Source organism: Drosophila gunungcola, assembly GCF_025200985.1.
Source record: "Drosophila gunungcola strain Sukarami chromosome 2R unlocalized genomic scaffold, Dgunungcola_SK_2 000020F, whole genome shotgun sequence".
Lineage (NCBI taxonomy): Eukaryota > Metazoa > Arthropoda > Insecta > Diptera > Drosophilidae > Drosophila > Drosophila gunungcola.
The window spans coordinates 1,103,551-1,127,289 of NW_026453174.1; the positions used below are offsets into that span (position 1 = coordinate 1,103,551).

Sequence of the window (23,739 nt, forward strand, 5' to 3'; positions counted from 1 at the left end):
AAGTGGAGTGGATTTGCATGCGCCACGCGGCTACAGAAAGGGGTAAGCTTTGTAGCCAGTCTAAGAACAGGAGCCAGCCCCGTTAGCACTCGGGGCCATTGATTTTCTAGTCATGAAAACTAATTCCCATTCATCGTGTGTCCTGTCCCTCGAACGGATCAATATTTCCGTTCTCCTCCCACACAACCATCACAAACAATATGACAGTTTTATCTTTCAGCGCCAGCCGACGTCGCAGTGGAAGTTCATTTTCCAATTGTGAATGCCGAGCGACAATTGTCGAATTCAATTAACGCCTGCGACACCACCGAGCGTTACTTAACGCCACCACCCACCCACCAGTCACCACCTTATCCACTCCAGCACCACCTTCCCCAGGGAGTTTTCAGTTTCAGTAGTGGGTGGAACAGGCAAGGACGAGCCGTAGCTGTGGCCGTAGCTGTGGCTGTTTCGCCAGGGTAACGGCTATGCCAGTGTCACAATGCCGACGTGGATGGGGCTCTGGAGTGGGAAGTTTCGGGTGCTGCATACACATATAGTGTCTTAGAGTGAGAGTGAGCGTTTGCGTGCTGCGTTGCCTCCGCCGATTGGCCGGAACGCGGCTGCAACGGCAACGGCAACGCAACGGCTGTGGAAACGGCTACGGCTAAGGCTACGCTCTGCCGCAACGCTCTCTGCCCAGAGCTCATCGACCATCGATGAGTGGCGACTACCCCTAAAGCGTTCAGTGAGCGAGGGCGGGCGGCACAGCACGGACGTCATGCATCCGCACCGTGGGACAAAAGCGGTGGGACATGCCTCACAAAAAAATAAAACTATAAAAGAAGTTAAGTTATGTTTGGGGTAAAATGCCATCAACGACTGCAACGTTTCTCCAGGTAGCCAATCTGGATCAACAGCGTTAAAATATCTAACTAGCTTGGCCCGATCGAAGCCCGATAAGTTGGAAATTATTTATTTTAAGATCTTTAGAACCACAACAATCATTTAATTAAATTGTTTTTGTTAACCACAAAAATATGTAAAGTCTTTAAAAGTGTAAGTCATAATTTCAATAAAAAATAGAATATAAAGATTCTGTAGAACTCCTTACCATCGTTGCCTTGGTTCAGTCTTTAAAAAAAGCAAACAAATTAACAAAAAAAGGTAAGCGCTTAGAAGAACAGTTCATAAAACATCTTTGGAAATGTTGATCCCGTATATCTTATTCGCTTTTTGGAGACTCGCCCATTAAAACACTATTCACGATAAGCACAGTTTGCAAACGGCAATGTTGTTTTTTAAGCTGTTGAAATCCGGTTGGCCATATACCTAACCCACTAGCCTCTGCACACTTGACCCACTGTGCCGGTGTCGATTTCGCTCCCAGAGGACGCGACACCTTGCCCCCGCCACTTCTCCTGCTTTTGGCCAATGGCAGCGCTTAGTCGGCGCAGCGAGCGACGCATGCGCACCGGAGCTGCTCGCTGATTGGCCGGCGGTGGGCCAAATGGGGCTGGAACTGCCGCAAACCTCGCAGCCGTGAAAAACCGGTTACACCAGAAAAACGGTTCGTCCGTGAGCCCGTGAAGGCGAATGTCAGTGTGTGCGGACCCAAAGGGCGGGTGTGTGAGTGAGCGGCGGCTTTGGACCGCTCTGCTCGTCGGCGGCGCCTCAGTAGAAATCGTTGGCTGATGGACCGCGGGCGAGGCACGAAGCCAACTCCACTTCAACTTCCACCAAATTGATCGAATCGTTGCGCCGGCCCCGCGATTCGCGTCCAGTTAGTCGAATTTTTGACGGTCGAGTGACAAGGTGCGTCGCGCGTCGCAAACTCCCAACAAAAAAAAAAACCTAAAAAGCAAATAAGATCACAAGCCGTCGCGCCTCTGAACTGAGTAATCGGTCAATATCCGCGGAATAAGCCCACTGTGCATACTAAAAAAAACTCCAGCGGAAAGTGTAGTGCTCAAGTGCTCAAAGGATCCAGTTGTTGCCAACTTTGTGGATAGCCGGCGTTCACTGGGCGAATCCAGTGCTAACAGATTGAGGTGAGAAGGGGTTTAGAATTCAAACAGTGTTTTAATTGACTCTTAAGCTATTTTGGTATATCTTTATATTGAAAGAATAGTTATCAACACAAAAGGAATAAATTTATATTTATGAGTGTCCTACAAAATGTGCACCTTGTCACACAAAGAAACTCAACTAGCTTTGATGAATTGAGAATTGCAATCATATACACCTTAATGGAACTAATTATTGGACCCTCAAAATTGGTTTATCTTTAATAAACTTTTTATTTCGAGTCAATATAAAATGCACATTATAAAGAAAGCATTCTTTTGTTTGTACATTTGTTGGTTGTTTTCTTAAATTTATTTTAGCTCATACTTGCTTTTACTATAGTGACTTTCGTTTAAGTACATTGGAAACGCTTTTAGCCAATATGTACAGGGATTTTCCGCCAGATGTGTTATCAACTTGTTCAATACCAGATAAACTAAAATGCAATCGCTGCACTTGAACTTGGTTAAAAGCATACACTTTGCTTATCGAGTGCAGACATATTTTAACAAGCATTGTAGCCCGAAACCTCGGTGTTATTCCAACACTTGACAAAAGCTAACGACGATGACTTATCGGCGACTTAATTAAGACCTGGCCGCATCGATCGACCTGCCCATAATGACCACCATAAACGATCGTAATCAATTTGTTTGCGCATAATTTGCTTTCTCAACAACTAAATCATTAAATCAAGTCGCTGGCGAGCAGGTTGCGGCGTTTTTTGAAAGGCTTTAATAACGATATTTGCTTATCGTGTTCGACACATCGGTCTCAAGTCTCAAGTCTCGAGTCCGACCCCTTACCCTCCGTCCCTTTTTTTTCGATCGGCTTATTTCTTAATGAACGACGATCTGATCTAACGGATCGGAACGGAACGCCATTCAAGCGGCGGCGTTAGTTCGCTCAAGATTTGTTTGTCCACCAAGTCCAGTATTGTGAATGAAGTGGAAGATGCCACCGGATGACTTCAAGCACCACGAATTTGCATTGCAAAACTACCGCCAATTGAACTTCCGCCGGACCGAGATAAGTCATATGGTTTGGCCCAAACGCGATCGTTTAACAGATCGATGTGCCGCTCGGACAAATTTCAGTTTTCCCACGAGTCCGGCGCGAGCGACAAAAGTCAAAAATCGTATGCTAATTAATTCTTTGTCATGCCGTCGTCTCTTCTGGCTGCCATTATGGCTCATTGATTTGGGAGCTTTCTAAGCCAACGAGCCGCCCGAACAACTTACTTAAGCGTGGTCCAGAAAGAGCTGACTCTAATCATATTCAAATGGTGAAGCGTACGTTTTATTATAATTTTTTTATTTTAATTAGCGGCTGTTAATGCCCCGGTTTCATCTGGGGGTCTGGGGATCTGACGATCGTCTGGTCCGGCAATCGATCGATCGGTCCATTGATTCGCGGGGGGCATCGAAAAATACGAAAAGGGAGAGGGATCCGATCCGAAACAGAAGCTCGGCCAACCTGTCCGTTCCACTTTCGGTAATCGCACGAATTTAAATTATTGTATGTTTAACTAATTTCTATCGCTTTTTATGCCTGTTCCGCTTGACATGTGCACGAAGCTAATTGAGACTTACGAGTGGAAGTCTGAGGAGAAATCGGTAGCAAATCCGCCCCTTAAAATCTGACTAAGTGTTACGGGATCAGCCAAATTTCTATATATACCTCGTAGTTAAGCCTAAAGATCATTTTTAAAATTAAACTTTTAGCATTTGAAGCACTGGAAAAAAACTCTTTGCTACGCATTCACATTTTATAATGTATACGTAAAACAAAGGGGGTTTTTTAAGCTTTAGTTTAAGTACCATAGGATCACTACGGAAAGATTTGTTATATGAAGAAATCCCATAAACTCTAGCTATTTCAGCATAGGATTCTAGCTCTTTTAACCATATTAGTTGTTTCAATGAAGAACCCCTCAAAAACTTAATTGGACGAATTCATTCGTAGCCAATTTCAAGGGGTTGGCGTTGGCACTTGTCCGGAAATATTTAATTTTTACTGCTCAGTGGCCTCGATTGGGCCAAAAACATTCAAGCGAAATGGGCGAGCAGCACGCCAGCGGGGAAATTAACCCTTTCATTGCTGCCAAATTGGATTTGGCCGGAATGTCTATTTCACTTTCTACAAAAAACTATTGGAATGGAATCCTTATCGCGCAGTCGGCTAAAGTTTGGCCCCGGGCCAACTGCGAACTTTATGGCCTTAACGGCCAGCACGAGTTTCCCGTTCGCAGTAAGCGGCAAGGTAAGGTTACCAACACGAAAAAAAAACAAAAAACACGAGACTAAGGAGAGCCAAAAACCTAATGAACAACTTAATTTCGAGTTCTTTTTCGGATTTCTCGTTCTGTTCGGTTTATTTTTTTTCTTTTTCCAAGGGGGAGTATGTGGTGCGTGCGGTGGCTCGGTGGCTTAACACGCGCATTTCACCGGATTTATGTGCTGAAAAGTGGCATAGAGCTGGAAAAGGGGGCAAAGGACTCCGGGCTCGGCAATTAAATCTAATGTGTATTCCATAATAACATGGCCATGACAAAGTGTGGACCGTTGGCCGCCAGCCAGTTACAGCTTTTGATTTATACGGTTCTTCAGCGCGTTTTCATGCCTCTGACAGGCTGGCGACAGGCCCAAATCCTGGCCAAAAAAACAGGCATAAAGGGAAAGCACAGGAAGCGGAAACCACCGGCCGCCAGTCGGTGGTGCTGAAAGCCCATTTGCATATCTCTCGGCGGCCGGTTGCATATTTAACGAAATGAGCAATTGGCCAAAATTCATTTTAATTGTTACCCCATGTACTCCCAAACCTCTGACATTTGCATACTCTATAGTTTGGCCTCAGAATGGTAGGGTAGGGCAGGGTAGGGGGAGGTGAAACTTCTCGATAATGGGCCAGCAGTTCACGCTGCGCCGGGAATGTGCCTGATAAGCAGCTAATTTGAGATACTCCCTGGCATTGGTCACCGGTCACTGGACATGGCCAATGAGCACATAAACCACTGCACATTAAACTCCCAGCCGCGTAGTTTTATAAAATAATTAAGTTTTATGTATTTTCCTTACTAGATTTTCACTGTTCACCTCAACTCAACACAACTCAACTCGGCTCAGCTCGGTTCGGTTTTGGATCATCGGATCGGTTCTGGCCCGGCCTGGATGCCGTCCGATTTCGTGGAAGCCGTAAAAAGTCTTCGGGGAGTGGGTCGCCAGCATCCACAATCCAGCGTCCATCAGTTCGCCGAGTCAAGAGTCTCAAAGAGTCTAAAACTGAGCATCCTAATAGCCCGGCGACCACGACGACATCCATCAAAGCGTTTTTATGACGTTCTTGCTTGAAATTTGATTAAAATTCAGCGATTAACTAAGCAGCAGCAACGGGACGAAAGACAAAAAACAAGAAACAAAACAGCCATCAGCAAATAAACCAATATACTTTACGGAGGCTAAGCGACTGCGAGCGACTACCGATCGAATCGGATCGTATTGTATCGAATCACTTTCGGATTGGATTGGATTGGATTGCTCTGGATTGAATTGAATTGTTGTGTTGATCACATTTCAGCCATGCCGCATACAGGTGAGTGCCGCTAATGAACTCCGAAAGGAAATTAAACGAAAGCGTCAGATGCGATCTCCAGTCCCCGAATTCCCCTATTTCCCCTATTTCGACTTCCCCACCCATCCCATATGGAGCCCCACGGTTATTACTGGCGCACTTTTGCCGCTTGCGTTTACGATCGCCAGTTGGGCAAATTGAGATAGATTAGCCAAGTCAACAGGGCGGTTGCCAAACTAGGGGCACTTGGCCCAGACGCGTGTGCTTATTGTAAATCTTCCCGGCTTTGTTTCTTTTATTGGGAAGCTTAGCAACTTGTGCTCCTAACCATAAAGTCTAAATATTTGTCTGGCAATCTTTGGCTTACAATTGATTTCTTAGGTGAATTTTTAACTTTGATATTTAATCTATTAGTAACTTAATCCGCATCTTCCTTATTGAATGTGTTTCAGTCGTTAAAATTCTTTAAGAAAGTTTTTGAAATTAATAAATTACTTTTCTTAATAAACAGGCATACTTTTGGGTGGAAACTTTTATCAATCAACTTAACATTACTAAAATTATTTATTAAACTAACAATATTTATTTATTTATTTAATAAGACATGAGTAAGCATATATTTCAAGTGTATGTAAAAGAGATCACCATTCAAAATACAATCAGTTTAAAACGAAGGAACTAAGAGAAATCAATTAAAATTATTTTTCAATTTAATTTTTATCGCTTTGCACTTATAATGAAGATTTTTAAATCGTACTTAATTTTCTTTGCTGATTTCAGGTCAAGCCGGTGTCAACCAATTGGGTGGAGTTTTTGTTAATGGCCGACCTTTGCCGGACTGCGTTCGCCGCCGGATCGTGGATTTGGCTTTGTGCGGAGTGAGGCCCTGTGATATATCCCGCCAACTTCTGGTCTCCCATGGTAATTTTGCCGCCAAACTATACTCCTAACTTCTAGCTAATATATATTTTATTTTCGTTCTTCTTCGGTAGGCTGCGTTTCCAAGATACTGACTCGTTTCTATGAGACGGGCTCCATTCGCCCGGGTTCGATTGGCGGCAGCAAGACCAAGGTAAGTGTGTGCTACGAAAGGGAACTGTGTATTTCGAATGGGGTTTGGGAAACAAGATCTGGGACGGGGACGGGACGGGAAACCACATGTGGTCTACTGTGGTGCATGAAATCAACAAACGATTATATAAAAATCAAACGCACAGCAGTAAATCCATAAAGTATCACAGATACACGGAAACAGATAGCCCAGATAAGCATTGTAACCAGCAGCTAGTTTACATGTTCTTTTATTTCGATGACAGCTTTTATGGTCGCGTGGGAGTGGCAGGTGGGCGCAAGGCGGAGGGGGAAGGGAGTGGTCGTTCGAGTGGAGAGAGCGCAGCAAATCAATCTCGCCTGCCCGAGGATGATAACTGGAAGTGGGCTACCTGCCTGCCTGCCTGGCTGGCTGTATGTAGGGACGTGTAAACGGAGACACCTGTGCAGTTCGCACGCCCAATCAAGTGTGGCTGCTACCGTTTAAGCCGCTGCTCGCTTCACGGCCCCAAAAGCTGACGACAATGCCACGATGATAGTGGTGATTGTAGTGGGCTTTGGAATCGCGATAACACCGAATCACGACCCATACACACCGCAGTTAACGCTTTGCAGAAGGGTATTGAACAACAAATTGCACCCATAATACATTATTTTACCAGACCAAGATATAACAAAAATCAATTAGCACAGTTAAGACAAGTTTAATCGGACCAAACTTCGGTAATTTTAAAGATATTTTGTTCATAACATCCACGCATATACCTATCTCCAACAGAAGCAGCGATAAAATTAATCTAAACGAATAGGTAATGCAATTTTAGTAGAAATATGATAAATGAATGATTTTCCACGACTTTTCATTAACGTTTGTAGGGTTCTCACAGTTATTTCGTAGTCTGCAGGGGTATTCCCAGTTTCGATCCGTGAAACTACCCTTTATACATTTAGATTTCCCTTAGGCAGCGCAAACAAATGCTCAGGTGCGATGTTTGCCGACGGAACAGAACGCCTAATTAACGGTAGTTGCAACGCCCCTTAAGTGCACAATGTAGTTGGACACTCGGCCCGTTGCAGAGGGGGTGCGGTAACCGCCTACCCCATCGGTTACCCACCCGCTTACATGGTGATTCAATAAGCGCTCTGTACACTCGCCCGAACAAAACGCGCATTTAACACCTACGCTGGGTCAATAAAGAAGTTGCCCCCTCCGCCGCTTTTACCCCTTAAATATATAGGGAAAAGGGGCGGAGGGCGCAAGGACAGTGCTTACAAAGAGTGAGCGCGCGTGTAGATTGCCGATAAGATCTGGCATGCAAGCTTGCTGCTGGCCCCTCAAATCCCCCACCAACCCCATCAATAAAGCCCCCTTTAGCGTATTTATGAATTTTTAATGAACTGCCGCGTCACACGTGAAAAGCGGGCGCCAACCAACAAAAAAAAGGAGGAAGGTCCTTCGAAATACTCGTACAAATTAACATATGCAAAAGCAGGTACAACACCTGTGTGGCTCCGATGCAAATCTCCCTGCGAACATGACAGCTGAAAAGGGGGCGTGGCTGCGTTCGCTGTCCATTTTCGCAATTGTGGCGAGTGCGCTTTGGTTTAGTTTAGTGCACAATTGAATTTCACGGCAATTAGTCGTAGGCCACAAAAAAGGGGGCAACCAGAGACACCTGAGCGTGAGCGTGAGAGGGTTAAAAGCATAAATGCTTCGGGGTTAAGTGTCGGATATTTTATCTAGCAATACAATGTCAAGAATATGTAGTCACGCAAAATGCTTTAAAATTTTATGGTTATGGTTATGGTTTTTTATACTGTAAGAGGGAAATTCTTACCTATATAAAATATTTCTTTACTAAGAATATATTTATAATGGAATAACACTTTTTTTTGCCTTGAGCTTAAAAAGGTTTTTCCAATGAGAGCTATATAACCTAGTCGTTCCAAATTATTAACTGCCTACATAAGGAATACAATTTGTTCATAGTTTCTTATCAAAACAGTATACAATATTATCCCAAATTGTTATTACAGGAAATTAAGATTATTAAGACACACAGAATCTTTGTTACCTGAGACTCAAACTTTCCAAAAAAACAGAAATAATGGTCAGTGGTTTACAGAATTTCATAGATTGTTTTTATTTAATTAACCAAAAGCAATTCCTTCAGCTCCTCAGCTCTTTCCATCTTCCATCTATTTTAATCAAATGCATTTTTTTTTCGTTTCAGCAAGTGGCCACGCCCACTGTGGTGAAGAAGATCATCCGGCTGAAGGAGGAGAACAGCGGCATGTTTGCGTGGGAGATTCGCGAGCAGCTGCAGCAGCAGCGCGTGTGCGATCCCAGCTCGGTGCCCTCGATCAGCTCCATCAATCGGATTCTGCGGAACAGTGGTCTGTGGACGGACGAGATGACCTCCAGTCAGCAAAATGCGGCAGCAGCGGCGGCGGCAGCGGCTGCGGCTCATCAAGCGGGTGGCAGCGGTCCATCGAACGGGTATGGCGGCCCCCATTCGGCTCCTCCTCCTCCGACGACGGTGACCGTGGCCCCGCCCACTCCGGCAGCCACGCCCTCCGCCGCACGCTATGCGAAACCGCCGGCGTTGATGATGATGAGCTCCGTCGGCGAGATGCCCATTAAGCCCGCTCCCAAAATGCCGCCCAGCATGGGACAACATGGCAACAATCACAATCACGGCCTTAACCCAAATGTTTCTGGCCTGGATCTAAGTTACTCCGCACTGCACAAGCACTGGCTGTGGAACCCCTCCCTGCTGTACTACACCCAAGCTCACATTCAGGCCCAGGCTCAGGCGGCCTCGGGTGGACATCAGTTCCTGCCCTATGCCGGCGGCTATTTGCCCCATGCCATGGCAGCGGCGGCAGCATCCTCCACATCTTCGGCCTTGGGTGGCTTCACCAAGTCGGAGAGCTCCATTGATCTATCGACTCCTGGAGCCGCTGGCGATGCCCTTAGCGATTGCGATTCCGGCAAATCCTCGCCAGCGGCACTCTCACTAACTAACGCTTCTTCTGGCGGCGGCGGAAATGGTGCCGCATCCGCTCCAGAGGCTTCACCGGGATCGGGGCTAAGCCACAGTCGCAAGCGGAATCCCTACTCTATCGAGGAACTGCTTAAGAAGCCAGAGAAGCGTCTTCGACTTGAAAGCAATCGTCTGGAGTGCCTGGAGTCCAGCAGTTCCTGCGAAAGCAGCCAGGATAGTCCAACCCCTCTTCCTGTAGAAGTCCCGGAGGACGAGGATCCCGTCGAGGGAGAGGAGGAGCAGGAGGAGGAGGAGGACTGCAGCGTGGAGGTGGTCAACTGAATCCACTGTCCCAATTCTGATCTGTGTATATATAGCAACATAGTTTAATCGTACACGCCCCTAATAAACCAATACCATTTCAATCAAAGTAGGAATTGGAATTAGCGGAATTTCACATTTCACAATCCCAACAATTTCTTCTCTCCAAAACTGGATCTCTGATAAAATGAACATTTTGCTGGGTTGAAATACCGTGCTAAAATATGTTACATTTCAATGATTGATTTTGGTTTTGTAGAAAAGGGGCGATAATATTATATAAATATTTAAATAAACATCCCAAGTATTTGTGCTGAGTAACTGATGTGTTTGGTATTATCTGTGGATGGGTAATCTATTATTAAAACGGGTAAGTTTAGAGTTTTGTTTTTAGGAATACAAGTGGTACATTTATATACTTATCATTTAGTTCACTTTGCAGATTTATCAAAAAAACCAAAATAATAATTTAAGCTATCTGAAAAACAGTATAATTCCTGAATAAGTGTTAAAATTATACATTTTATGTTGGTGGGAAATAGTTGGAATTTTATTCAAGATGAAAAATACTTAAATGGTTCGTTAATTTACAGGGGTTAAAAATATGCCAAATATTTATAAGTAAAGTGACATTTAAAGAGGTTAAATTTTGTGCAATTTTCTGCTTTGAAATTCGTGTAATTGGTATCGGGATACCTATTTAAATGATGATAAATGAAGTGTTTTCCACCGCCGGTGGTCGGCGGTATCTTCAGCTTCCCCTCTTAATTAACTTGCGCGCCAATGAAGTGTCAACAAGTTGCCAACACGCTGGAGGTGGGGGCTTTTGCCATGGGTATGGGTATGGGTATGGCGAAATTACAGGATGTCTGACACGACCATAACTATCGATCGCCCGCGGAGGCAGTGGTAGTGGCGGTTTGAAGGCGACAATGGTTGCCAACTGACACTGCAAGTGCGAAAATGGCATTGGAATCGGGAATCGGCAATCGGCAATCGGCATGGTGTGGCGGCGGCAGGCAATGTGAGTGGAATTCGTAAGCAGGTGGAAAGGCTACTGCTACTGCTTCTGATGCTGCTACTGCTGATGCCGCCTGGGGAGCAGGGCATCGCCATCCTGGGCGAAGGTGTGAAGTTGCGAGAAACTTTCCCAAGACCACTGCCACTGCCAGTGGGCTACTCTGAATATGCCAACAATAAATCAGTGGCTAAAAATAATTGCCGCGACAATTGCGCGCAGTTAAATTATGCAAAGCGGGTAAAAAATATGCGATGCGAAAAAAGCGCTGCCATAATTGTATCACGTGCAGGCCAATGCCAATGCCAATGCCGCGATTCCGCATCCTGGCCAATGCAGTGCCCAATATCACCGCTCCTTGTTGCCACTCCACTACTCCACTCCACTTCATAAACAATGCTAAAAGGCGTTGAGGATGCGCGCAAGGAAACTGACGGCGAGGAATGCAGAGCCGGCTGAACTGAATATGCCGGGGAATCGGCACAAGAAGCCTCCTGATCATGGCCAGATTGGAATGCCCTGCCATGACTATGACTGACAGCCACCGGGAGCATCACGAAAAAACTGGGCACAGACAAAAAAATATTATTTTAGGACAAATATTTATACTATATCGGTTTTATTTTATCATTATTATTTATACCTTGATAAAAATAATCTGTTAAAAAAAACCATTACAAAATATGGAATATCTATGCTATATTCACGGTAATAAGAATAGATTTCTATTTAGTTTTAAGGGTTTTAAGTTGAACTATCTAAAACAAAATTAAATTTGAAATCTTTTGACAATCATGACAATAAAATATTCCTTCAGACATTTAAGAATCAATACAGTGAAGGCACTCCGTAATTTTTAGTTAAATGTACCGGTTTAAACTATGCTCCTTTAAATGAACTACATCATAAATTCAAACTTAGTTTTAGTTTAGTTTTGGGGTAGCAGTTCCAAATAAAACTACGTTCTTGAGATTTTGAAATAAAACCAGTTTTTTAAGTCAGAAGACAATATCAAAATATCAACTGGGCATACTTTTTCCTCAGTGCAGTCAACGAAAGTCGAAGGGCTCTGGATCGCCGGATCGACGATGTTGATGATGATGACGATGATTTCTGCTGATCGCTGATCGCAGCGACGATCCCGCTCGGGCGACACTTTTAGGCCAGACCAGGATTGGAATCAGAATCAGCATCAGTATCGGAATTGGAATCGGGATCGGGATCTCGGGATCGGCCACAACAGAATATTTTTATACGCTCGCGCTCGAAATATCAATGAGGCAGAATCAGAAGCAGAGGCAAAGAGACGCGTTTTTGCTGGGCGCATTTGGCGCGGCAAAAAACGCGCGCGCCGCTCGCGTTTGGACTTCGCGCTCGCTTTTGGCTGGCTTTTTTGCTGACCATCCCGGCCAGCTTGTTGGCCAGCATTTGTGGGATCTGTGGACAAAGCTGGACGAGCTGGAGGAGCTGGAGAAGCCGGAGAAGAGCTCTGGCATGGATTGTTGCAATGTTTCGTCGCGCTGTTTGCGTTTGATTTGTGTTTTCGGTTTTTGCCCGCTCGCCTCTGCGTTTTCGGCATAAATCAAAATCCAGTTGGGGCATTGGAAATTGGACTCGGACGCGGACGCTGATTCAGACGCGGAATGGGACACAAGATGTCGTCGTGGACGTTTGCCGATGCGAAGCCCTTCCGCGCGACAGATATTATGGCAGAAAATTTATTTTATGGCGGTAATGGTGTTATGTTTTACGCGATTAGCAGATCCAAATGTTTGACATTGCGGCGACATGGAGCTGGGAATGGAATCAAGTCGAGTCGCATCGCGGATTTGCCCAGCCGATGAGGATGGTAATGGAAATTGTGATGACTTGACAGCAGCATGCACCGCAATTAATGGCATTCAATTACGGATAAACTCAATGGATTATGATGGTGGAGAAATCAGGCAAAGAAATATTTGTTTATTTTGTTTTGTTTTATTGTTTTGTTTGTTTATTTTGTCCTTCTACAGTTTTGTTTGATCATAAAAAATTTATATTTTGTATTATTAACCGCTGCGCAGTGAGAAAGTCGAATACTTTCATTATTTTGAACTTTTAATTCGTATATTTATTTAAATTAAGTGCATTTTTGTTCTTCTATTGAAAAATCCATGCCATCCATAATTTAGAAAGATTATTTACACACTTAAATCACCAATTGTAATATCTGTATGTTTTACGTTTTATTGACGTATTTTAAGCACAATTATTATTCGGCGTCAAACGTAATCCATTAATTTACAGATAAACTGTTATAATAGTAGCCTAAAACTTCTTCTCAACTTGTTTACTTATTTCGGTTATGAAATATTATTAAGCAGCATTAAATAATTTTTTTAAGCTTTATAGTTATTATGTATCTACCGTAAACTAATAATTTCTAAGGAAACTTTTACCAAAAATTTATTGTAGTTTTTATTAGGCCACATCTTCCGTTGCAAACAGACTTCCTTCCCCCGATGGCTCAAAGTCGGGGGTCCAGTCCAGAGCTTCCGCTTTCTAGGCCAGAACCTCTGGCCCCCAAAAACTTTGGAGATGTGACCCAACGTCACTCTGGGTTTTCTCTCGCCGCCTTTGGCATTTGGCTTCTTCTGCCTTGCCTTCGGACATTGTCTGGGTTGGTTTTTAGTGCCGCACTGCCTTGTTAAATGAAGCAATTTTTTATGGTTAATTTCCTAAAGGTGCACTTAACTGCACCTCAGGGTGCGGGGTTACTCCTCGCAATCTCTGTCAGCGCTTCGTTTAGTTCAGGAAGGGACGGGACGGGACCTGAGTTTTGGCCTCACTTGTCAACGCATTTCGAGATTGATTTCTCTGTTTTGTCTCTGGCCGTGGGCACAATTAAACCGTAAAAAGCGGCAACACGGCAACACGGCAGGGGAGGTAAGGGGTTAATTGGCGGTGGCAACAGAAGCAGTTATGTTCTCATTTAGAACGCTCCCGACAACAGGTTGGGACCCAATGTGAACTAATAAAAATTGAAACGTTTCGAGACCATTAAATTGTGAGTTTTGAGCGCGTTTCGGAATCGGAATAGTCATGGCAATGGCAATAAGAATGGGAATCGAAATGGGAATGGGAGTGGGAAATGGAAATGGATGGACAGTAGCGGTGGCTGTGTGACATTTACATAATTAACCTTTATTGTGGCCATTGATTGGGACCGCAGGGGCGGAAATGGACTGTCCCTGGGTGTGAACCGGCCGAATTCGAAAGAGATCTTTCGCAAACGAGGGGATCGATCGATGCCAAGTCGAAGCCAATGCGCCAATGAGCCAATGACCCTTCGGTGGTCCAGCAACCGACTGTGCGGCAATAAAAGTCGAGTTAACAACTTACAGGAGCCAAACACGCCACACGTTGATGGAAATCTCTGCGACTCCCTGCGCGGCTCTCCTTGAACAGCGTGGCCACATCAGCTGGTTTGCAGCCAGATCTAGCCTTTTTAGCTACCCGTAAGAGGTCGTAAGGGCTATGATTTTATAAAACATTACATATCCCTGATTTGTACGGACAAAACTGTCTGTATAATAGGTCAGGAGTTTCATAAACATTTTTATAAAGTTGTGAAGCAATGTCAAATTTAACTAAAATTCTCCTTACTTATTTGTACAGGCTTAATCTCATTAAGTTGCCTGTTACATCAGGGAATTTCCTAAACAATTTTATAATCTTGAGCAATGCCCAATTAGGTATAAATTTGATAGCAAAAATAAACTTCAGAAACACAATTTTATTTAAGATGAACAACAATTGAGTGACACAAGGGGAAATTGATAACTGGGTCAGAATCGAAGTGTTTCCAAGAAATTTGATTTAATAGCGGGGTTGTAGGTTGTGGTAGCTATGGAGTATACTTCCCGGAAGTTAATAATTTTAAGATGTTTATTTATTACGAAAAAATTTGTCTATTATCGTTTTATTTTCGATTAAAAAAGTATATATTGTGATATCAAAAAAAAAAAAAAAACAAATTTGGACAAAATGCATTTTTTTAAAAATCTCTCTTATTTCTGTTGACATTGTTTTTTTAAATAAATCTGTTGACATTTTGTTTTGCCGATGATCCACTACAATCGAGTGCACCCCAAAAGCCAATATTGGCTCTAAAATTACAGCAGCACTGTCCTGGATCGTTGGCTTTCGTTCTCCATCCCATTCTTCCTCTCGAGCTGGGACATCGCACCATCACCCGCTGGGCCGCCGAAGAGGCAATCTCCGCTGGAAGGCAGATAGATCTCCTCCCCGACCGATGTGCTGATGGCGAGATGCAAATGAGCCCCCGGAGGGATGGGGCCCGAATTACGAATCACGGCTCCTTCTCCGCCTCCGCTGGGCGACGCAGTTAATTGGGAGCTTGTGTTATGACATTCTTATCGCCGAATGCGCGTCGACCCCACCTGGCGGCTCATAAAAGCGAGTTAAGGTGGATGAGTTTAGGAGGTTTCAGTCGGTTCAGGCGGTTCAGGCAGTTCAGCTGGGCAGCTGCGGAGCGGCATCCTAATTGCCAATTCTTCGGGGAAGGGAAATGCGCGTTTCGGACATTCCATCAAATGCGGATCGGATCGGATGCACTGCGCTGCGAATCGGGCGAAATGCGCATACTTCCGCATTTTGGAGTTCTTCCCGATTCACCTGCTCGTCGTCAGCCAACTTGGCGCGTTCTGGCCACATTAGCACGGCCCGCATTATCCCCGGCCATCATTAGTTGTCGGCTCGGCAATTACGCCACTCAATTGTCTTTGACTTGCACACAGGATCTCGGCACGGGATCAGCAGCACCTTACCCTGCCAATGGGTTCTTGTTGTGCCTCTTGTGCCTGTGCCTGTGCCCGTTCCTGTTCCTGTTTCTGTTGCTCCCCGGTAATGGAATTATAATTATAGCCTCGCTCCCTGCGCTGCTAATGTTGTCAGCGAGCACGAGTTGCAGTGCGATCCTGAGCCGGGAGCTTGGGTTATAGTTTCGGTTTCAGGCTATGACTGAGTTTTCGATTTCAAGACCTGCAGCTTGATAATTGTCGCCACATTAAATTGTCAAATTGTTTGCGCCTGTTATCGCGATGTCCTTATGGGCACGTGCCATGCACTCTTGGCTCATCATCCTTTCGTCCTTTGGCTCTCACAACGGTAATTCTCGTTGACAAGTGCAAACAGCGAATATTCAAACGAACAATCAGGTGGATGAGGTTAATAGAAAAACGTGCAAAAATGTGGAAGTTATTATACAATATAAGTCAAACACAATCAAGAACGTCAATGCAAGCAGTTATAAATGCCTTCATATATGTTTTTCTTAGGGACAACATTTTGGAGTTATTTGTATGTGTAATACATTTTCGGACCTTTTTTATGACTTTCGTTTTTATACCCATGCAAGGGTCTTATAATTTCAGTCAAAAGTAGTGAAGGAGACATTTCCGACCCCATAAAGTATATATATTGTTGATCACCATCACTGGGGAGTCGATCTAGCCACGTCCATCTGACCGTCTGTGTCTACGTAAACTAGTCTCTCAATTTTGACTGTAGCATACACCTTCATGGAAACTATCGGAATTTAAAAATAAATAAATGAACAAAAAAAAATTAACATATCCATGTTTTAATATTTTTAAAAATTGTTTTAAGCATGGTAATGTTTTAAAATATCAGAATTACTCTTTTAATTTTATTAATATCGGAAAATGATTTCATACAGCTGCCATAGTTGAGCTAAAAAAAAATTGTCATAGGCTCAATGTTTTTAAACATACACGCATATATGTACTTCGAAATGTAGCTGCTTTAAATAATATTTAATTTTGGCAATAGCTGCAAGGGTAATATAAACTTTGGCTTGTCGAACTTTGCTTTTCTTCTTGTTGGTAATATTTTAACCGTATTTTTGCAATTATAAAAAACTTAGAGTATGCCTCTTTGAATTGATAACAAGAGCGTTATTCAATTATAAAATCATCTGCAAGGCTATTAACTTCAGATGCTGTAAGGGGTAGAATATGTAGGGTAAATAGTATTCCATATGTTTCTACATAAGTCCCAAAACATGTCCCAAAGAAAGCGTCATCTATGCGACCTTTACACAATTGCCGGCAGGAGCGCCACTCTTAAGGAAAATACCAAGTTACAATGTTCTCCCTAGAAATTTACAAGTTTTAGTCCTGTGCTATCTACATTTTATATAAAATATATATTTAAGTACAATGATTAACAGTCATTTTAAACTTAAATAAATCGCTTTTAAATATTATAAACATGTTTTTTGTCTGTATGAGATCACTGGGCGCTAATCTTAGCTATATATACTTATCATTATTTGGGTGGTATTGTTTTTAATGGAAAGCACGGCGCAGAGTGAAATTTTTATGCCGTAATCAGTAGAAAATTGCTGTGCCTTTTGCGTACATACTCAGTCATTCTTCGTCTCTTTGCTGGAAATGATGGCTGCATTGCTCTCGTTTTCTGTTTTCTCTTTGGTGTTCTGCCATGTGTGTTCGGCCCAGCTCCTGGAGGAAATTTGTGAAGGACATGCAGAATTTGGACCAAAGATAGTCAATGGCACTGACGCCCGACCATTTGATACTGCTTGGATGGCAAGCTTATATAATATAAGTAATAATAATAACGAGTTTTTTTGCGGTGGGTCCCTGATTCACAAATGTGAGTAACAAGAAGATTTGATTTGAACCATTTATTTAAACATTCACTGCTTCTAGACTTCGTCATAACAGCAGCCCACTGCTTAGAAGGGCAGGAAAAAATGTAAGTACCATACTGAAAATGGACACATAATGCCTGAATTTTTAATCTCGGCTTAGACTCGTACGCATGGGAGAAAGTGACAGATCGTGTCCTGCTTCAAGGTGCCAGGGCTTAAAAGAGTACGATGTGATCGAGACTATACCCCATCCCCATTTTAGCCCAAATAGTTTTGAACATGACATAGCTCTTCTGCGACTGGCCACTGAAGTTTCGTTTAATGGTAATTTTTATAAAGACGTATTAAACTTAAAAGCGTTTGTCCAAGCACACATACAATTTTATAAAACTTTTGTTTCACTCAATATTCCTTTCATTTGTATGCCTGTAGAACACATCCGGCCGATTTGTTTTATTTTGGATGACGCTATTAGAGCCGAACGGATCCGAAGGTTCAGGGCCTTCGGTTGGGGAAGAACAATGAACAACAATAGTGTTCCAAGCGATAAACTTCAGACCATCGTTTTGACCCGGCGGAACTACAAAAATTGCACTGAAGGTTTTGTTATCAACGATTGGCAAATCTGCGCCGGAAATATTTTTGGTGACACTTGCAATGGCGACTCCGGCGGCCCGCTTGCCGCCGATTTTACCTATAAGGGAAAAACCAGCTTCTTTCTTTTTGGGATCGTGAGCGCTGGTAGCAAGCATTGTAATTCCAATGGTGTCTATACAAATGCCATGAGCTACAAGGGTTGGATAGTTCGAACCGTGGCCATACACGACTACCGCATCTTTAGAATCCTGTATTTGGATCGACCATTGTACATATAACTCAATAAACGTTTAAAGAAACCTGTCTCGTCTTCTGAAGTAAAATGATATTAAAAGAAAAACTACACAACTTTGGTTTCAATCAATATTCTTTTCATTTGTTTTGGATGACGCTGTTAGAGCAGATCCAGAGCACTCGGCTGGGGAACAACGAACAACAATAGATTAGCAAGCGATGAACTTAAGACCATCGTTTTGACCCGGCGGAACTCAAAAAATTGCACTGAAGGTTGTGCTGTCAACGATTGGCAAATCTGCGTTGGAGACGCTTTTGAACCATTTACCGATCAACGCAAAAACCATCAAGAAATAGTAGTGCTCTATCAGAGAGTGCAATTTGTGTGCCGTAATCTGTAAAAATTCGGCGGTGCTGAGCAGTCTCTATTTTGCCTTGAGGTTTTATATTTAAATAATTCAAAAATCAGTGATTCTCTTAGTTGGGAATGATGGCAGCACTGCTTTCGTTTGCTTTTTTCGCATTGCTGCTCTGCCATGAGTGTTTGGCGCAGCTCATGGAAGAGATCTGTGAAGGGCATGCAGATTTTGGCCCAAAGATAGTCAATGGCACAAACGCCCGGCCATTCGATACTGCTTGGATGGCAAGCTTATATAATATAAGTCATAATAATAACGAGTTTATTTGCGGGGGATCGCTTATTCACAAACGTAAGTAATAATAAGAATTGATATTATACACATGTTAAGAAGTTTCACTGCTTCTAGGCTTTGTCTTAACAGCAGCTCACTGCTCACTGCGACAGGAAAAATTGTGAGTACCATAGTGGTAGTGGCCAGATAAAGATTTAAGTTTATGACCCGGCTTAGACTGGTGCGCATGGGGGAAAGTGACAGATCGTGTCCGGCTTGGAAGTGCCGTGGCTTGAAAGAGTACGATGTGATCGAGGCCATACCCCATCCTCAATTTAATATATCAGGTCGGTTTGAGAATGATATAGGTTTACTGAAACTGCAAACTGAAGTAACGTTCAATGGTAAGTTATTATCACTTATAAAGCACTAATCATTAATATTATTATAATTTTGCTGCCTCCAGAGCACATACGGCCAATTTGCTTTATTTTGGATGAAGCTGTTCATGCCGAGCGGATTCATAGATTTAGGGCCTTCGGCTGGGGGGCAACGCTACAAAATGTGCACAGCTCCAAACTTCAGACCATTAAATTGACCCGGAAAAACTCGAAAAATTGCCTCAAAAATTATAATATTCCAGACGCGAACGATCAGCAAATTTGCGCCGGGAATGATTTTGGAGACACCTGCATTGGCGACTCTGGCGGTCCGCTTGCGTCCGACTTCATTTACAGAGGAAAAACGAGCTTCGTTCTATTTGGGATCGTGAGTTATGGTGGCTGGTTTTGTAATATTACTGCTGCCGTCTACACAAACGCAATGAGCTACAAAGATTGGGTAGCTGACAACGTGGCTCCATACGACATCCGTATCGCTGAAATCGTAAACTCGCGTAATTAAAAACAATGTAAATGAAATTAACTTAGAAACACATTTAAAAAAAATATCGGTCAAACACGGTTTGTTGTAACAGTCTCCTGATACCAAATCGGTTTCTTTATTTCAAATTTGTTAACAATTTAAAGAGTATCAGAAAGTCGAGATACTCAATGTTCGTTAATAGACACTGAAGCAATAAAAACTTGTTGATAAGCTGGACTCTCCTTCGGCTTCTGCTCACCTTATACTTATTTTAAATATTGAATTCCACAATCAGTACTGTAGCATATTTTCGCTGAAAATGGTGTCTGTCGAGCTGCTGCTGACTTTCTTATCGTTGGTGCTCAGCCGCCAGGGATTGGCCCAGCTCCTTCATGAAAGCTGTGATAGCCAGGCTGAACTTGTCTTTACATTTTCTCGACCACTCACAACTTCTTGGATGGCAAGCATATACAATAACACGGCTTTTATTTGTGGTGGAACGCTCGTTCACAAACGTGAGTGTGAAAACGTAAGGGCTAAAGCCAGATATTACCGATACTTTTTTCTAGGCTTCGTCCTAACAGCTGCGCACTGCTTAACAGGACAGAAAAGATTGTAAGGTGGTGGTAGTATTATGAATTGTAACGGTTGAAGATTGGCTTTCTTGTCATAGGTTCGTGAACTTGGGGGAGTACAACAGATTGCAACGCACGGGAGTGGAACGGTACAGAGTTACCAATCGAATAGTGCATGGCCAATATAATGCAGACACTTACACGAGTGACATAGGTCTGGTAAAACTGGACCGTGAAGTTATGTTCTCTGGTAAGCCCATTGATATTAATATATCATACTAGTGTACCAAATTTTGGCAATAATCTCAAGAAATGTTGTCCCATTGTGCTTTCAATTTTTGATTTACTAAATTACAAATTTGAATTTACAGCCTACATTCGTCCGATCTGCATAATCTTGGAAAACAAGCGCAGCCTAGCGAAAGAGTTAAAGGCAGTGCAAAGCTTGTCAGCCTACGGCTGGGGTTTGACTAACATTTCAGGGTCGACGAGCCCAGTGTTGCAGACTATAAATTTGACCAGGTTGGACTCGGACGAATGCTACGGCCACTATTACGGAAATCAGATCTGCGCTGGCACCCGTGGTGGCGACATTTGCGATGGCGACTCCGGCGGACCGTTGGCGGCATATTTCATGTATAGGGGAATCGAACGATACGTGCAGTTTGGGATCGTAAGCCTCGGCAGCAAACTTTGCGATTCGTATAGCGTCCACACGGATGTGTTGGATTTTAGCAGGTGGATATTTGATGCAGTGCGCGAATTTGAATGAAAATAAAATCTGAAGCAAGAAAAGCGACGTCATATGCTCTTGCAGCGATATAAAGATTTTTGAACAGCGACAAAATTTCAAAACATAAATAAAGCAATAAAGACTGTTGTAAGACTGTTCACTTGTATTTCGTTAAAAAACCAATCATATACTTGGGTAAAGTCCCTTTTCTGGGATTTATATCCAAAAATATTAGCAAAATCAAAAAAAAAAAACTCATAAAAACAAAAGTTTTGCTCCGATCATAAAAATTCAGCAGCTGTGCTGATAAGACTCTCGTCGATTTCTGTTGGGGCTTTTATTTTATAGGAAATGGCGCTTCTCTGTCAGTAGTAAAGCAATTTTTCTCTGGGAATGATGTCTGTTCTGCTTTCGTTATCTCTGTTCGCTTTGGTGATCTGTCATAAGGGATCGGCCCAGCTCCTAGATGACAAATGCGAGAAGGGATTTGATTTAAATGAATTCAAAACACCATGGATGGCAACCGTGTACAATCAAAATGAATTTATTTGCGCTGGAACTCTTGTGCACAGACGTTAGTATAAAAACATCTATTCATTACTCATATTTGTCTAAGCATAAGCCGTATATTAACAATATCTGTTTCTAGTCTTTGTCCTAACGGCTGCAAGTTGCATGACAGAAAGAAGTCAACTGTAAGTATTACTCCAACACTAAAAATCTCAGTTTCTGATTGCCCGTTTGTATTTTAGATTCGTTCGTTTGGGGGAGTACGATTGCGCTCGATCGCATTGCAACAACGTTGAACAATATGGTGTGGCCATGGCGATTCAACATCGCGATTACAATCCGTACACCGCCACAAACAATATAGGTCTGCTAAAACTGCGCGGTGAAGTTGTGTATACTGGTAAGCAAATAAAAACTTACTTTCAAATGACTGCCCTAGTTAGTTAACTGCTGAATGATTGTCAAAGGTATTTATTTTGCCCACAGCGCGCATCCACCCGATCTGCATAGTTTTGCTTAACGACATCAGTTCTTGGCCAATCAAAAGTTTCAGGGCCTTTGGCTGGAGTCAAAGGCAAACACTGCAGGCCGTGGTTCTGTCCCATAGGAGTCCAGTCGAGTGTTACCAAAATGGCAAGATGATGCACGACATCGATAAACAGATCTGCGCCGGAAACTTTGAAGCCAACACCTGCTTGGAAAACTCCGGCGGACCGCTGGCGTCTGATTTAGATTTCTTCGGAGAAAAGCTCACCGTACAGTTTGGTATCGTAAGCAATGCCAGTGAACTGTGCAATTCCGCAAGCCTCCACACAGATGTTACGGCCTACAGAAACTGGATATATAATACTGTGCGCAAACTCGAAACCCAAGGGGATAGGGTTTTGTGCGAAGAGTGCAGCAGCAATTGGACTGAAGATGTTTTTGTTCGCCTTTGGGAGGTGTCTCTGTTTCAAAGTACTTTCACTGGTGTGCTTATCACAAACCGTAAGTTTTTGTTGACTTGGGTTTAACAAATGGTTGTTTACCTATTATTTAAATTGCAAAGGATTTGTCGTGACTGTTGCAAGTGCCTTTGTCACAGGTTACACTCCTGTGTAAGTATTTTTATTAATAATTTATTTATCGATTTAATATTTATTTTTCTATGCAGAAAGGTCGAAACAAAATATCATGAGCGCCTTGACGTTGAATCAATTCACAAGCATCCCCAGTTTAAATATTCAGCAGGATCAACCAAAAACGATATTGCTTTGCTTAAATTAGCTCAGATAGTGCCAAACTCAGGTGACTGTGATTCAGTTTAGACCACTTCCTTTTCCTAACAGAGTCATTTATTTTAAGATCTTGTGAAGCCGATCTGCATTGTCCTGAACCCCAAAACTCCCAGGACGTTGACTGCCCTTGTCGATGTGGTCACGGAAGATTTTATGGGCGTTAGATATGTAAATTTGAACCCCATCGATCATTCTGCTTGCTCCCAAAAGATTGAAGAACCAGTAGAACCCAGTCAATTTTGTGTCGAGAAACCTAGCGATTTTGTTTACGAGTCTCCCGGTTCAATATTGGGTTCGTTTCATAATGTCAGCGGTACCGACAAATACCTTCTTTTCGGCATAAAAAGCTTTGACAAGCGTGGTGTAATTGTCTATACAAATATTCAACGTTACGCCGATTGGTTAGTGGATACAGTTAATTGTGACTAGTTTATTTTGTTATAACTGTAACTGTGTTAGTTCAATACTAATATGAGTTATAAAAATGAGGAGCATAAAACTGATGAAATTGTCTCACTTTATTTTATGAAAATTGTTACAAGGCATTACAAATGAGAACTTATTTGCTTTGTATTAGCAAATTCGACAATTGCAGTGTGCAAAATCAGAAACACATTTTAATTTTTAG

The 23,739-nt window shown here is 42.9% G+C and overlaps 6 protein-coding genes across 7 annotated transcripts in view; 5 read left to right on the forward strand and 1 right to left on the reverse strand.

The window, feature by feature from the left end:
• The window catches only part of LOC128256483 (protein N-terminal glutamine amidohydrolase), a 71,983-nt gene that overhangs the window by 18,704 nt on the left and 29,540 nt on the right, over window positions 1-23,739 (reverse strand). The window lies entirely within an intron of this gene.
• LOC128256479 (paired box pox-neuro protein) lies at window positions 1,626-10,277 on the forward strand. Its single transcript, XM_052986870.1, has 5 exons — window positions 1,626-2,030; window positions 5,127-5,637; window positions 6,397-6,537; window positions 6,609-6,688; window positions 8,901-10,277. Exons 2-5 carry the CDS (start codon window positions 5,625-5,627, stop codon window positions 9,993-9,995), a joined length of 1,329 nt encoding a protein of 442 aa, XP_052842830.1. The 5' UTR covers window positions 1,626-2,030; window positions 5,127-5,624; the 3' UTR covers window positions 9,996-10,277.
• Window positions 17,428-18,584, forward strand: LOC128256480 (chymotrypsin-like protease CTRL-1). The gene is made up of 4 exons (XM_052986872.1): window positions 17,428-17,691; window positions 17,748-17,793; window positions 17,850-18,013; window positions 18,122-18,584. Exons 1-4 carry the CDS (start codon window positions 17,469-17,471, stop codon window positions 18,562-18,564), a joined length of 876 nt encoding a protein of 291 aa, XP_052842832.1. The 5' UTR covers window positions 17,428-17,468; the 3' UTR covers window positions 18,565-18,584.
• LOC128256481 (chymotrypsin-like protease CTRL-1) lies at window positions 18,966-20,270 on the forward strand. The gene is made up of 4 exons (XM_052986873.1): window positions 18,966-19,230; window positions 19,288-19,333; window positions 19,390-19,556; window positions 19,619-20,270. Exons 1-4 carry the CDS (start codon window positions 19,008-19,010, stop codon window positions 20,053-20,055), a joined length of 873 nt encoding a protein of 290 aa, XP_052842833.1. The 5' UTR covers window positions 18,966-19,007; the 3' UTR covers window positions 20,056-20,270.
• On the forward strand, window positions 20,301-21,480 carry LOC128256482 (chymotrypsin-2-like). The gene is made up of 4 exons (XM_052986874.1): window positions 20,301-20,531; window positions 20,586-20,631; window positions 20,690-20,841; window positions 20,963-21,480. The coding sequence occupies exons 1-4, from the start codon at window positions 20,336-20,338 to the stop codon at window positions 21,361-21,363; spliced, it is 795 nt and encodes a 264-aa protein (XP_052842834.1). The 5' UTR covers window positions 20,301-20,335; the 3' UTR covers window positions 21,364-21,480.
• Window positions 21,708-23,607, forward strand: LOC128256478 (inactive serine protease 54). The gene is made up of 7 exons (XM_052986869.1): window positions 21,708-21,898; window positions 21,974-22,019; window positions 22,077-22,234; window positions 22,321-22,821; window positions 22,883-22,931; window positions 22,988-23,121; window positions 23,179-23,607. Exons 1-7 carry the CDS (start codon window positions 21,718-21,720, stop codon window positions 23,538-23,540), a joined length of 1,431 nt encoding a protein of 476 aa, XP_052842829.1. The 5' UTR covers window positions 21,708-21,717; the 3' UTR covers window positions 23,541-23,607.

Bases quoted from the DNA above. Each gene is read 5' to 3' on its own strand.
- LOC128256479 (XM_052986870.1), top strand. The intron at 6,538-6,608 runs GTAATTTTGCCG...CTTCTTCGGTAG, and splicing joins CCAACTTCTGGTCTCCCATG to GCTGCGTTTCCAAGATACTG. The intron at 6,689-8,900 runs GTAAGTGTGTGC...TTTTCGTTTCAG, and splicing joins TTGGCGGCAGCAAGACCAAG to CAAGTGGCCACGCCCACTGT.
- LOC128256478 (XM_052986869.1), top strand. From the start codon at position 21,718: ATGATGTCTGTTCTGCTTTCGTTATCTCTGTTCGCTTTGGTGATCTGT. The intron at 22,020-22,076 runs GTAAGTATTACT...TTTGTATTTTAG, and splicing joins ATGACAGAAAGAAGTCAACT to ATTCGTTCGTTTGGGGGAGT. The intron at 22,932-22,987 runs GTAAGTATTTTT...TTTTCTATGCAG, and splicing joins GTCACAGGTTACACTCCTGT to AAAGGTCGAAACAAAATATC.
- LOC128256482 (XM_052986874.1), top strand. From the start codon at position 20,336: ATGGTGTCTGTCGAGCTGCTGCTGACTTTCTTATCGTTGGTGCTCAGC. The intron at 20,632-20,689 runs GTAAGGTGGTGG...TTCTTGTCATAG, and splicing joins TTAACAGGACAGAAAAGATT to GTTCGTGAACTTGGGGGAGT. The intron at 20,842-20,962 runs GTAAGCCCATTG...TTGAATTTACAG, and splicing joins CCGTGAAGTTATGTTCTCTG to CCTACATTCGTCCGATCTGC.
- LOC128256480 (XM_052986872.1), top strand. From the start codon at position 17,469: ATGATGGCTGCATTGCTCTCGTTTTCTGTTTTCTCTTTGGTGTTCTGC. The intron at 17,692-17,747 runs GTGAGTAACAAG...CACTGCTTCTAG, and splicing joins TGGGTCCCTGATTCACAAAT to ACTTCGTCATAACAGCAGCC. The intron at 17,794-17,849 runs GTAAGTACCATA...ATCTCGGCTTAG, and splicing joins TTAGAAGGGCAGGAAAAAAT to ACTCGTACGCATGGGAGAAA.
- LOC128256481 (XM_052986873.1), top strand. From the start codon at position 19,008: ATGATGGCAGCACTGCTTTCGTTTGCTTTTTTCGCATTGCTGCTCTGC. The intron at 19,231-19,287 runs GTAAGTAATAAT...CACTGCTTCTAG, and splicing joins GGGATCGCTTATTCACAAAC to GCTTTGTCTTAACAGCAGCT. The intron at 19,557-19,618 runs GTAAGTTATTAT...TGCTGCCTCCAG, and splicing joins AACTGAAGTAACGTTCAATG to AGCACATACGGCCAATTTGC.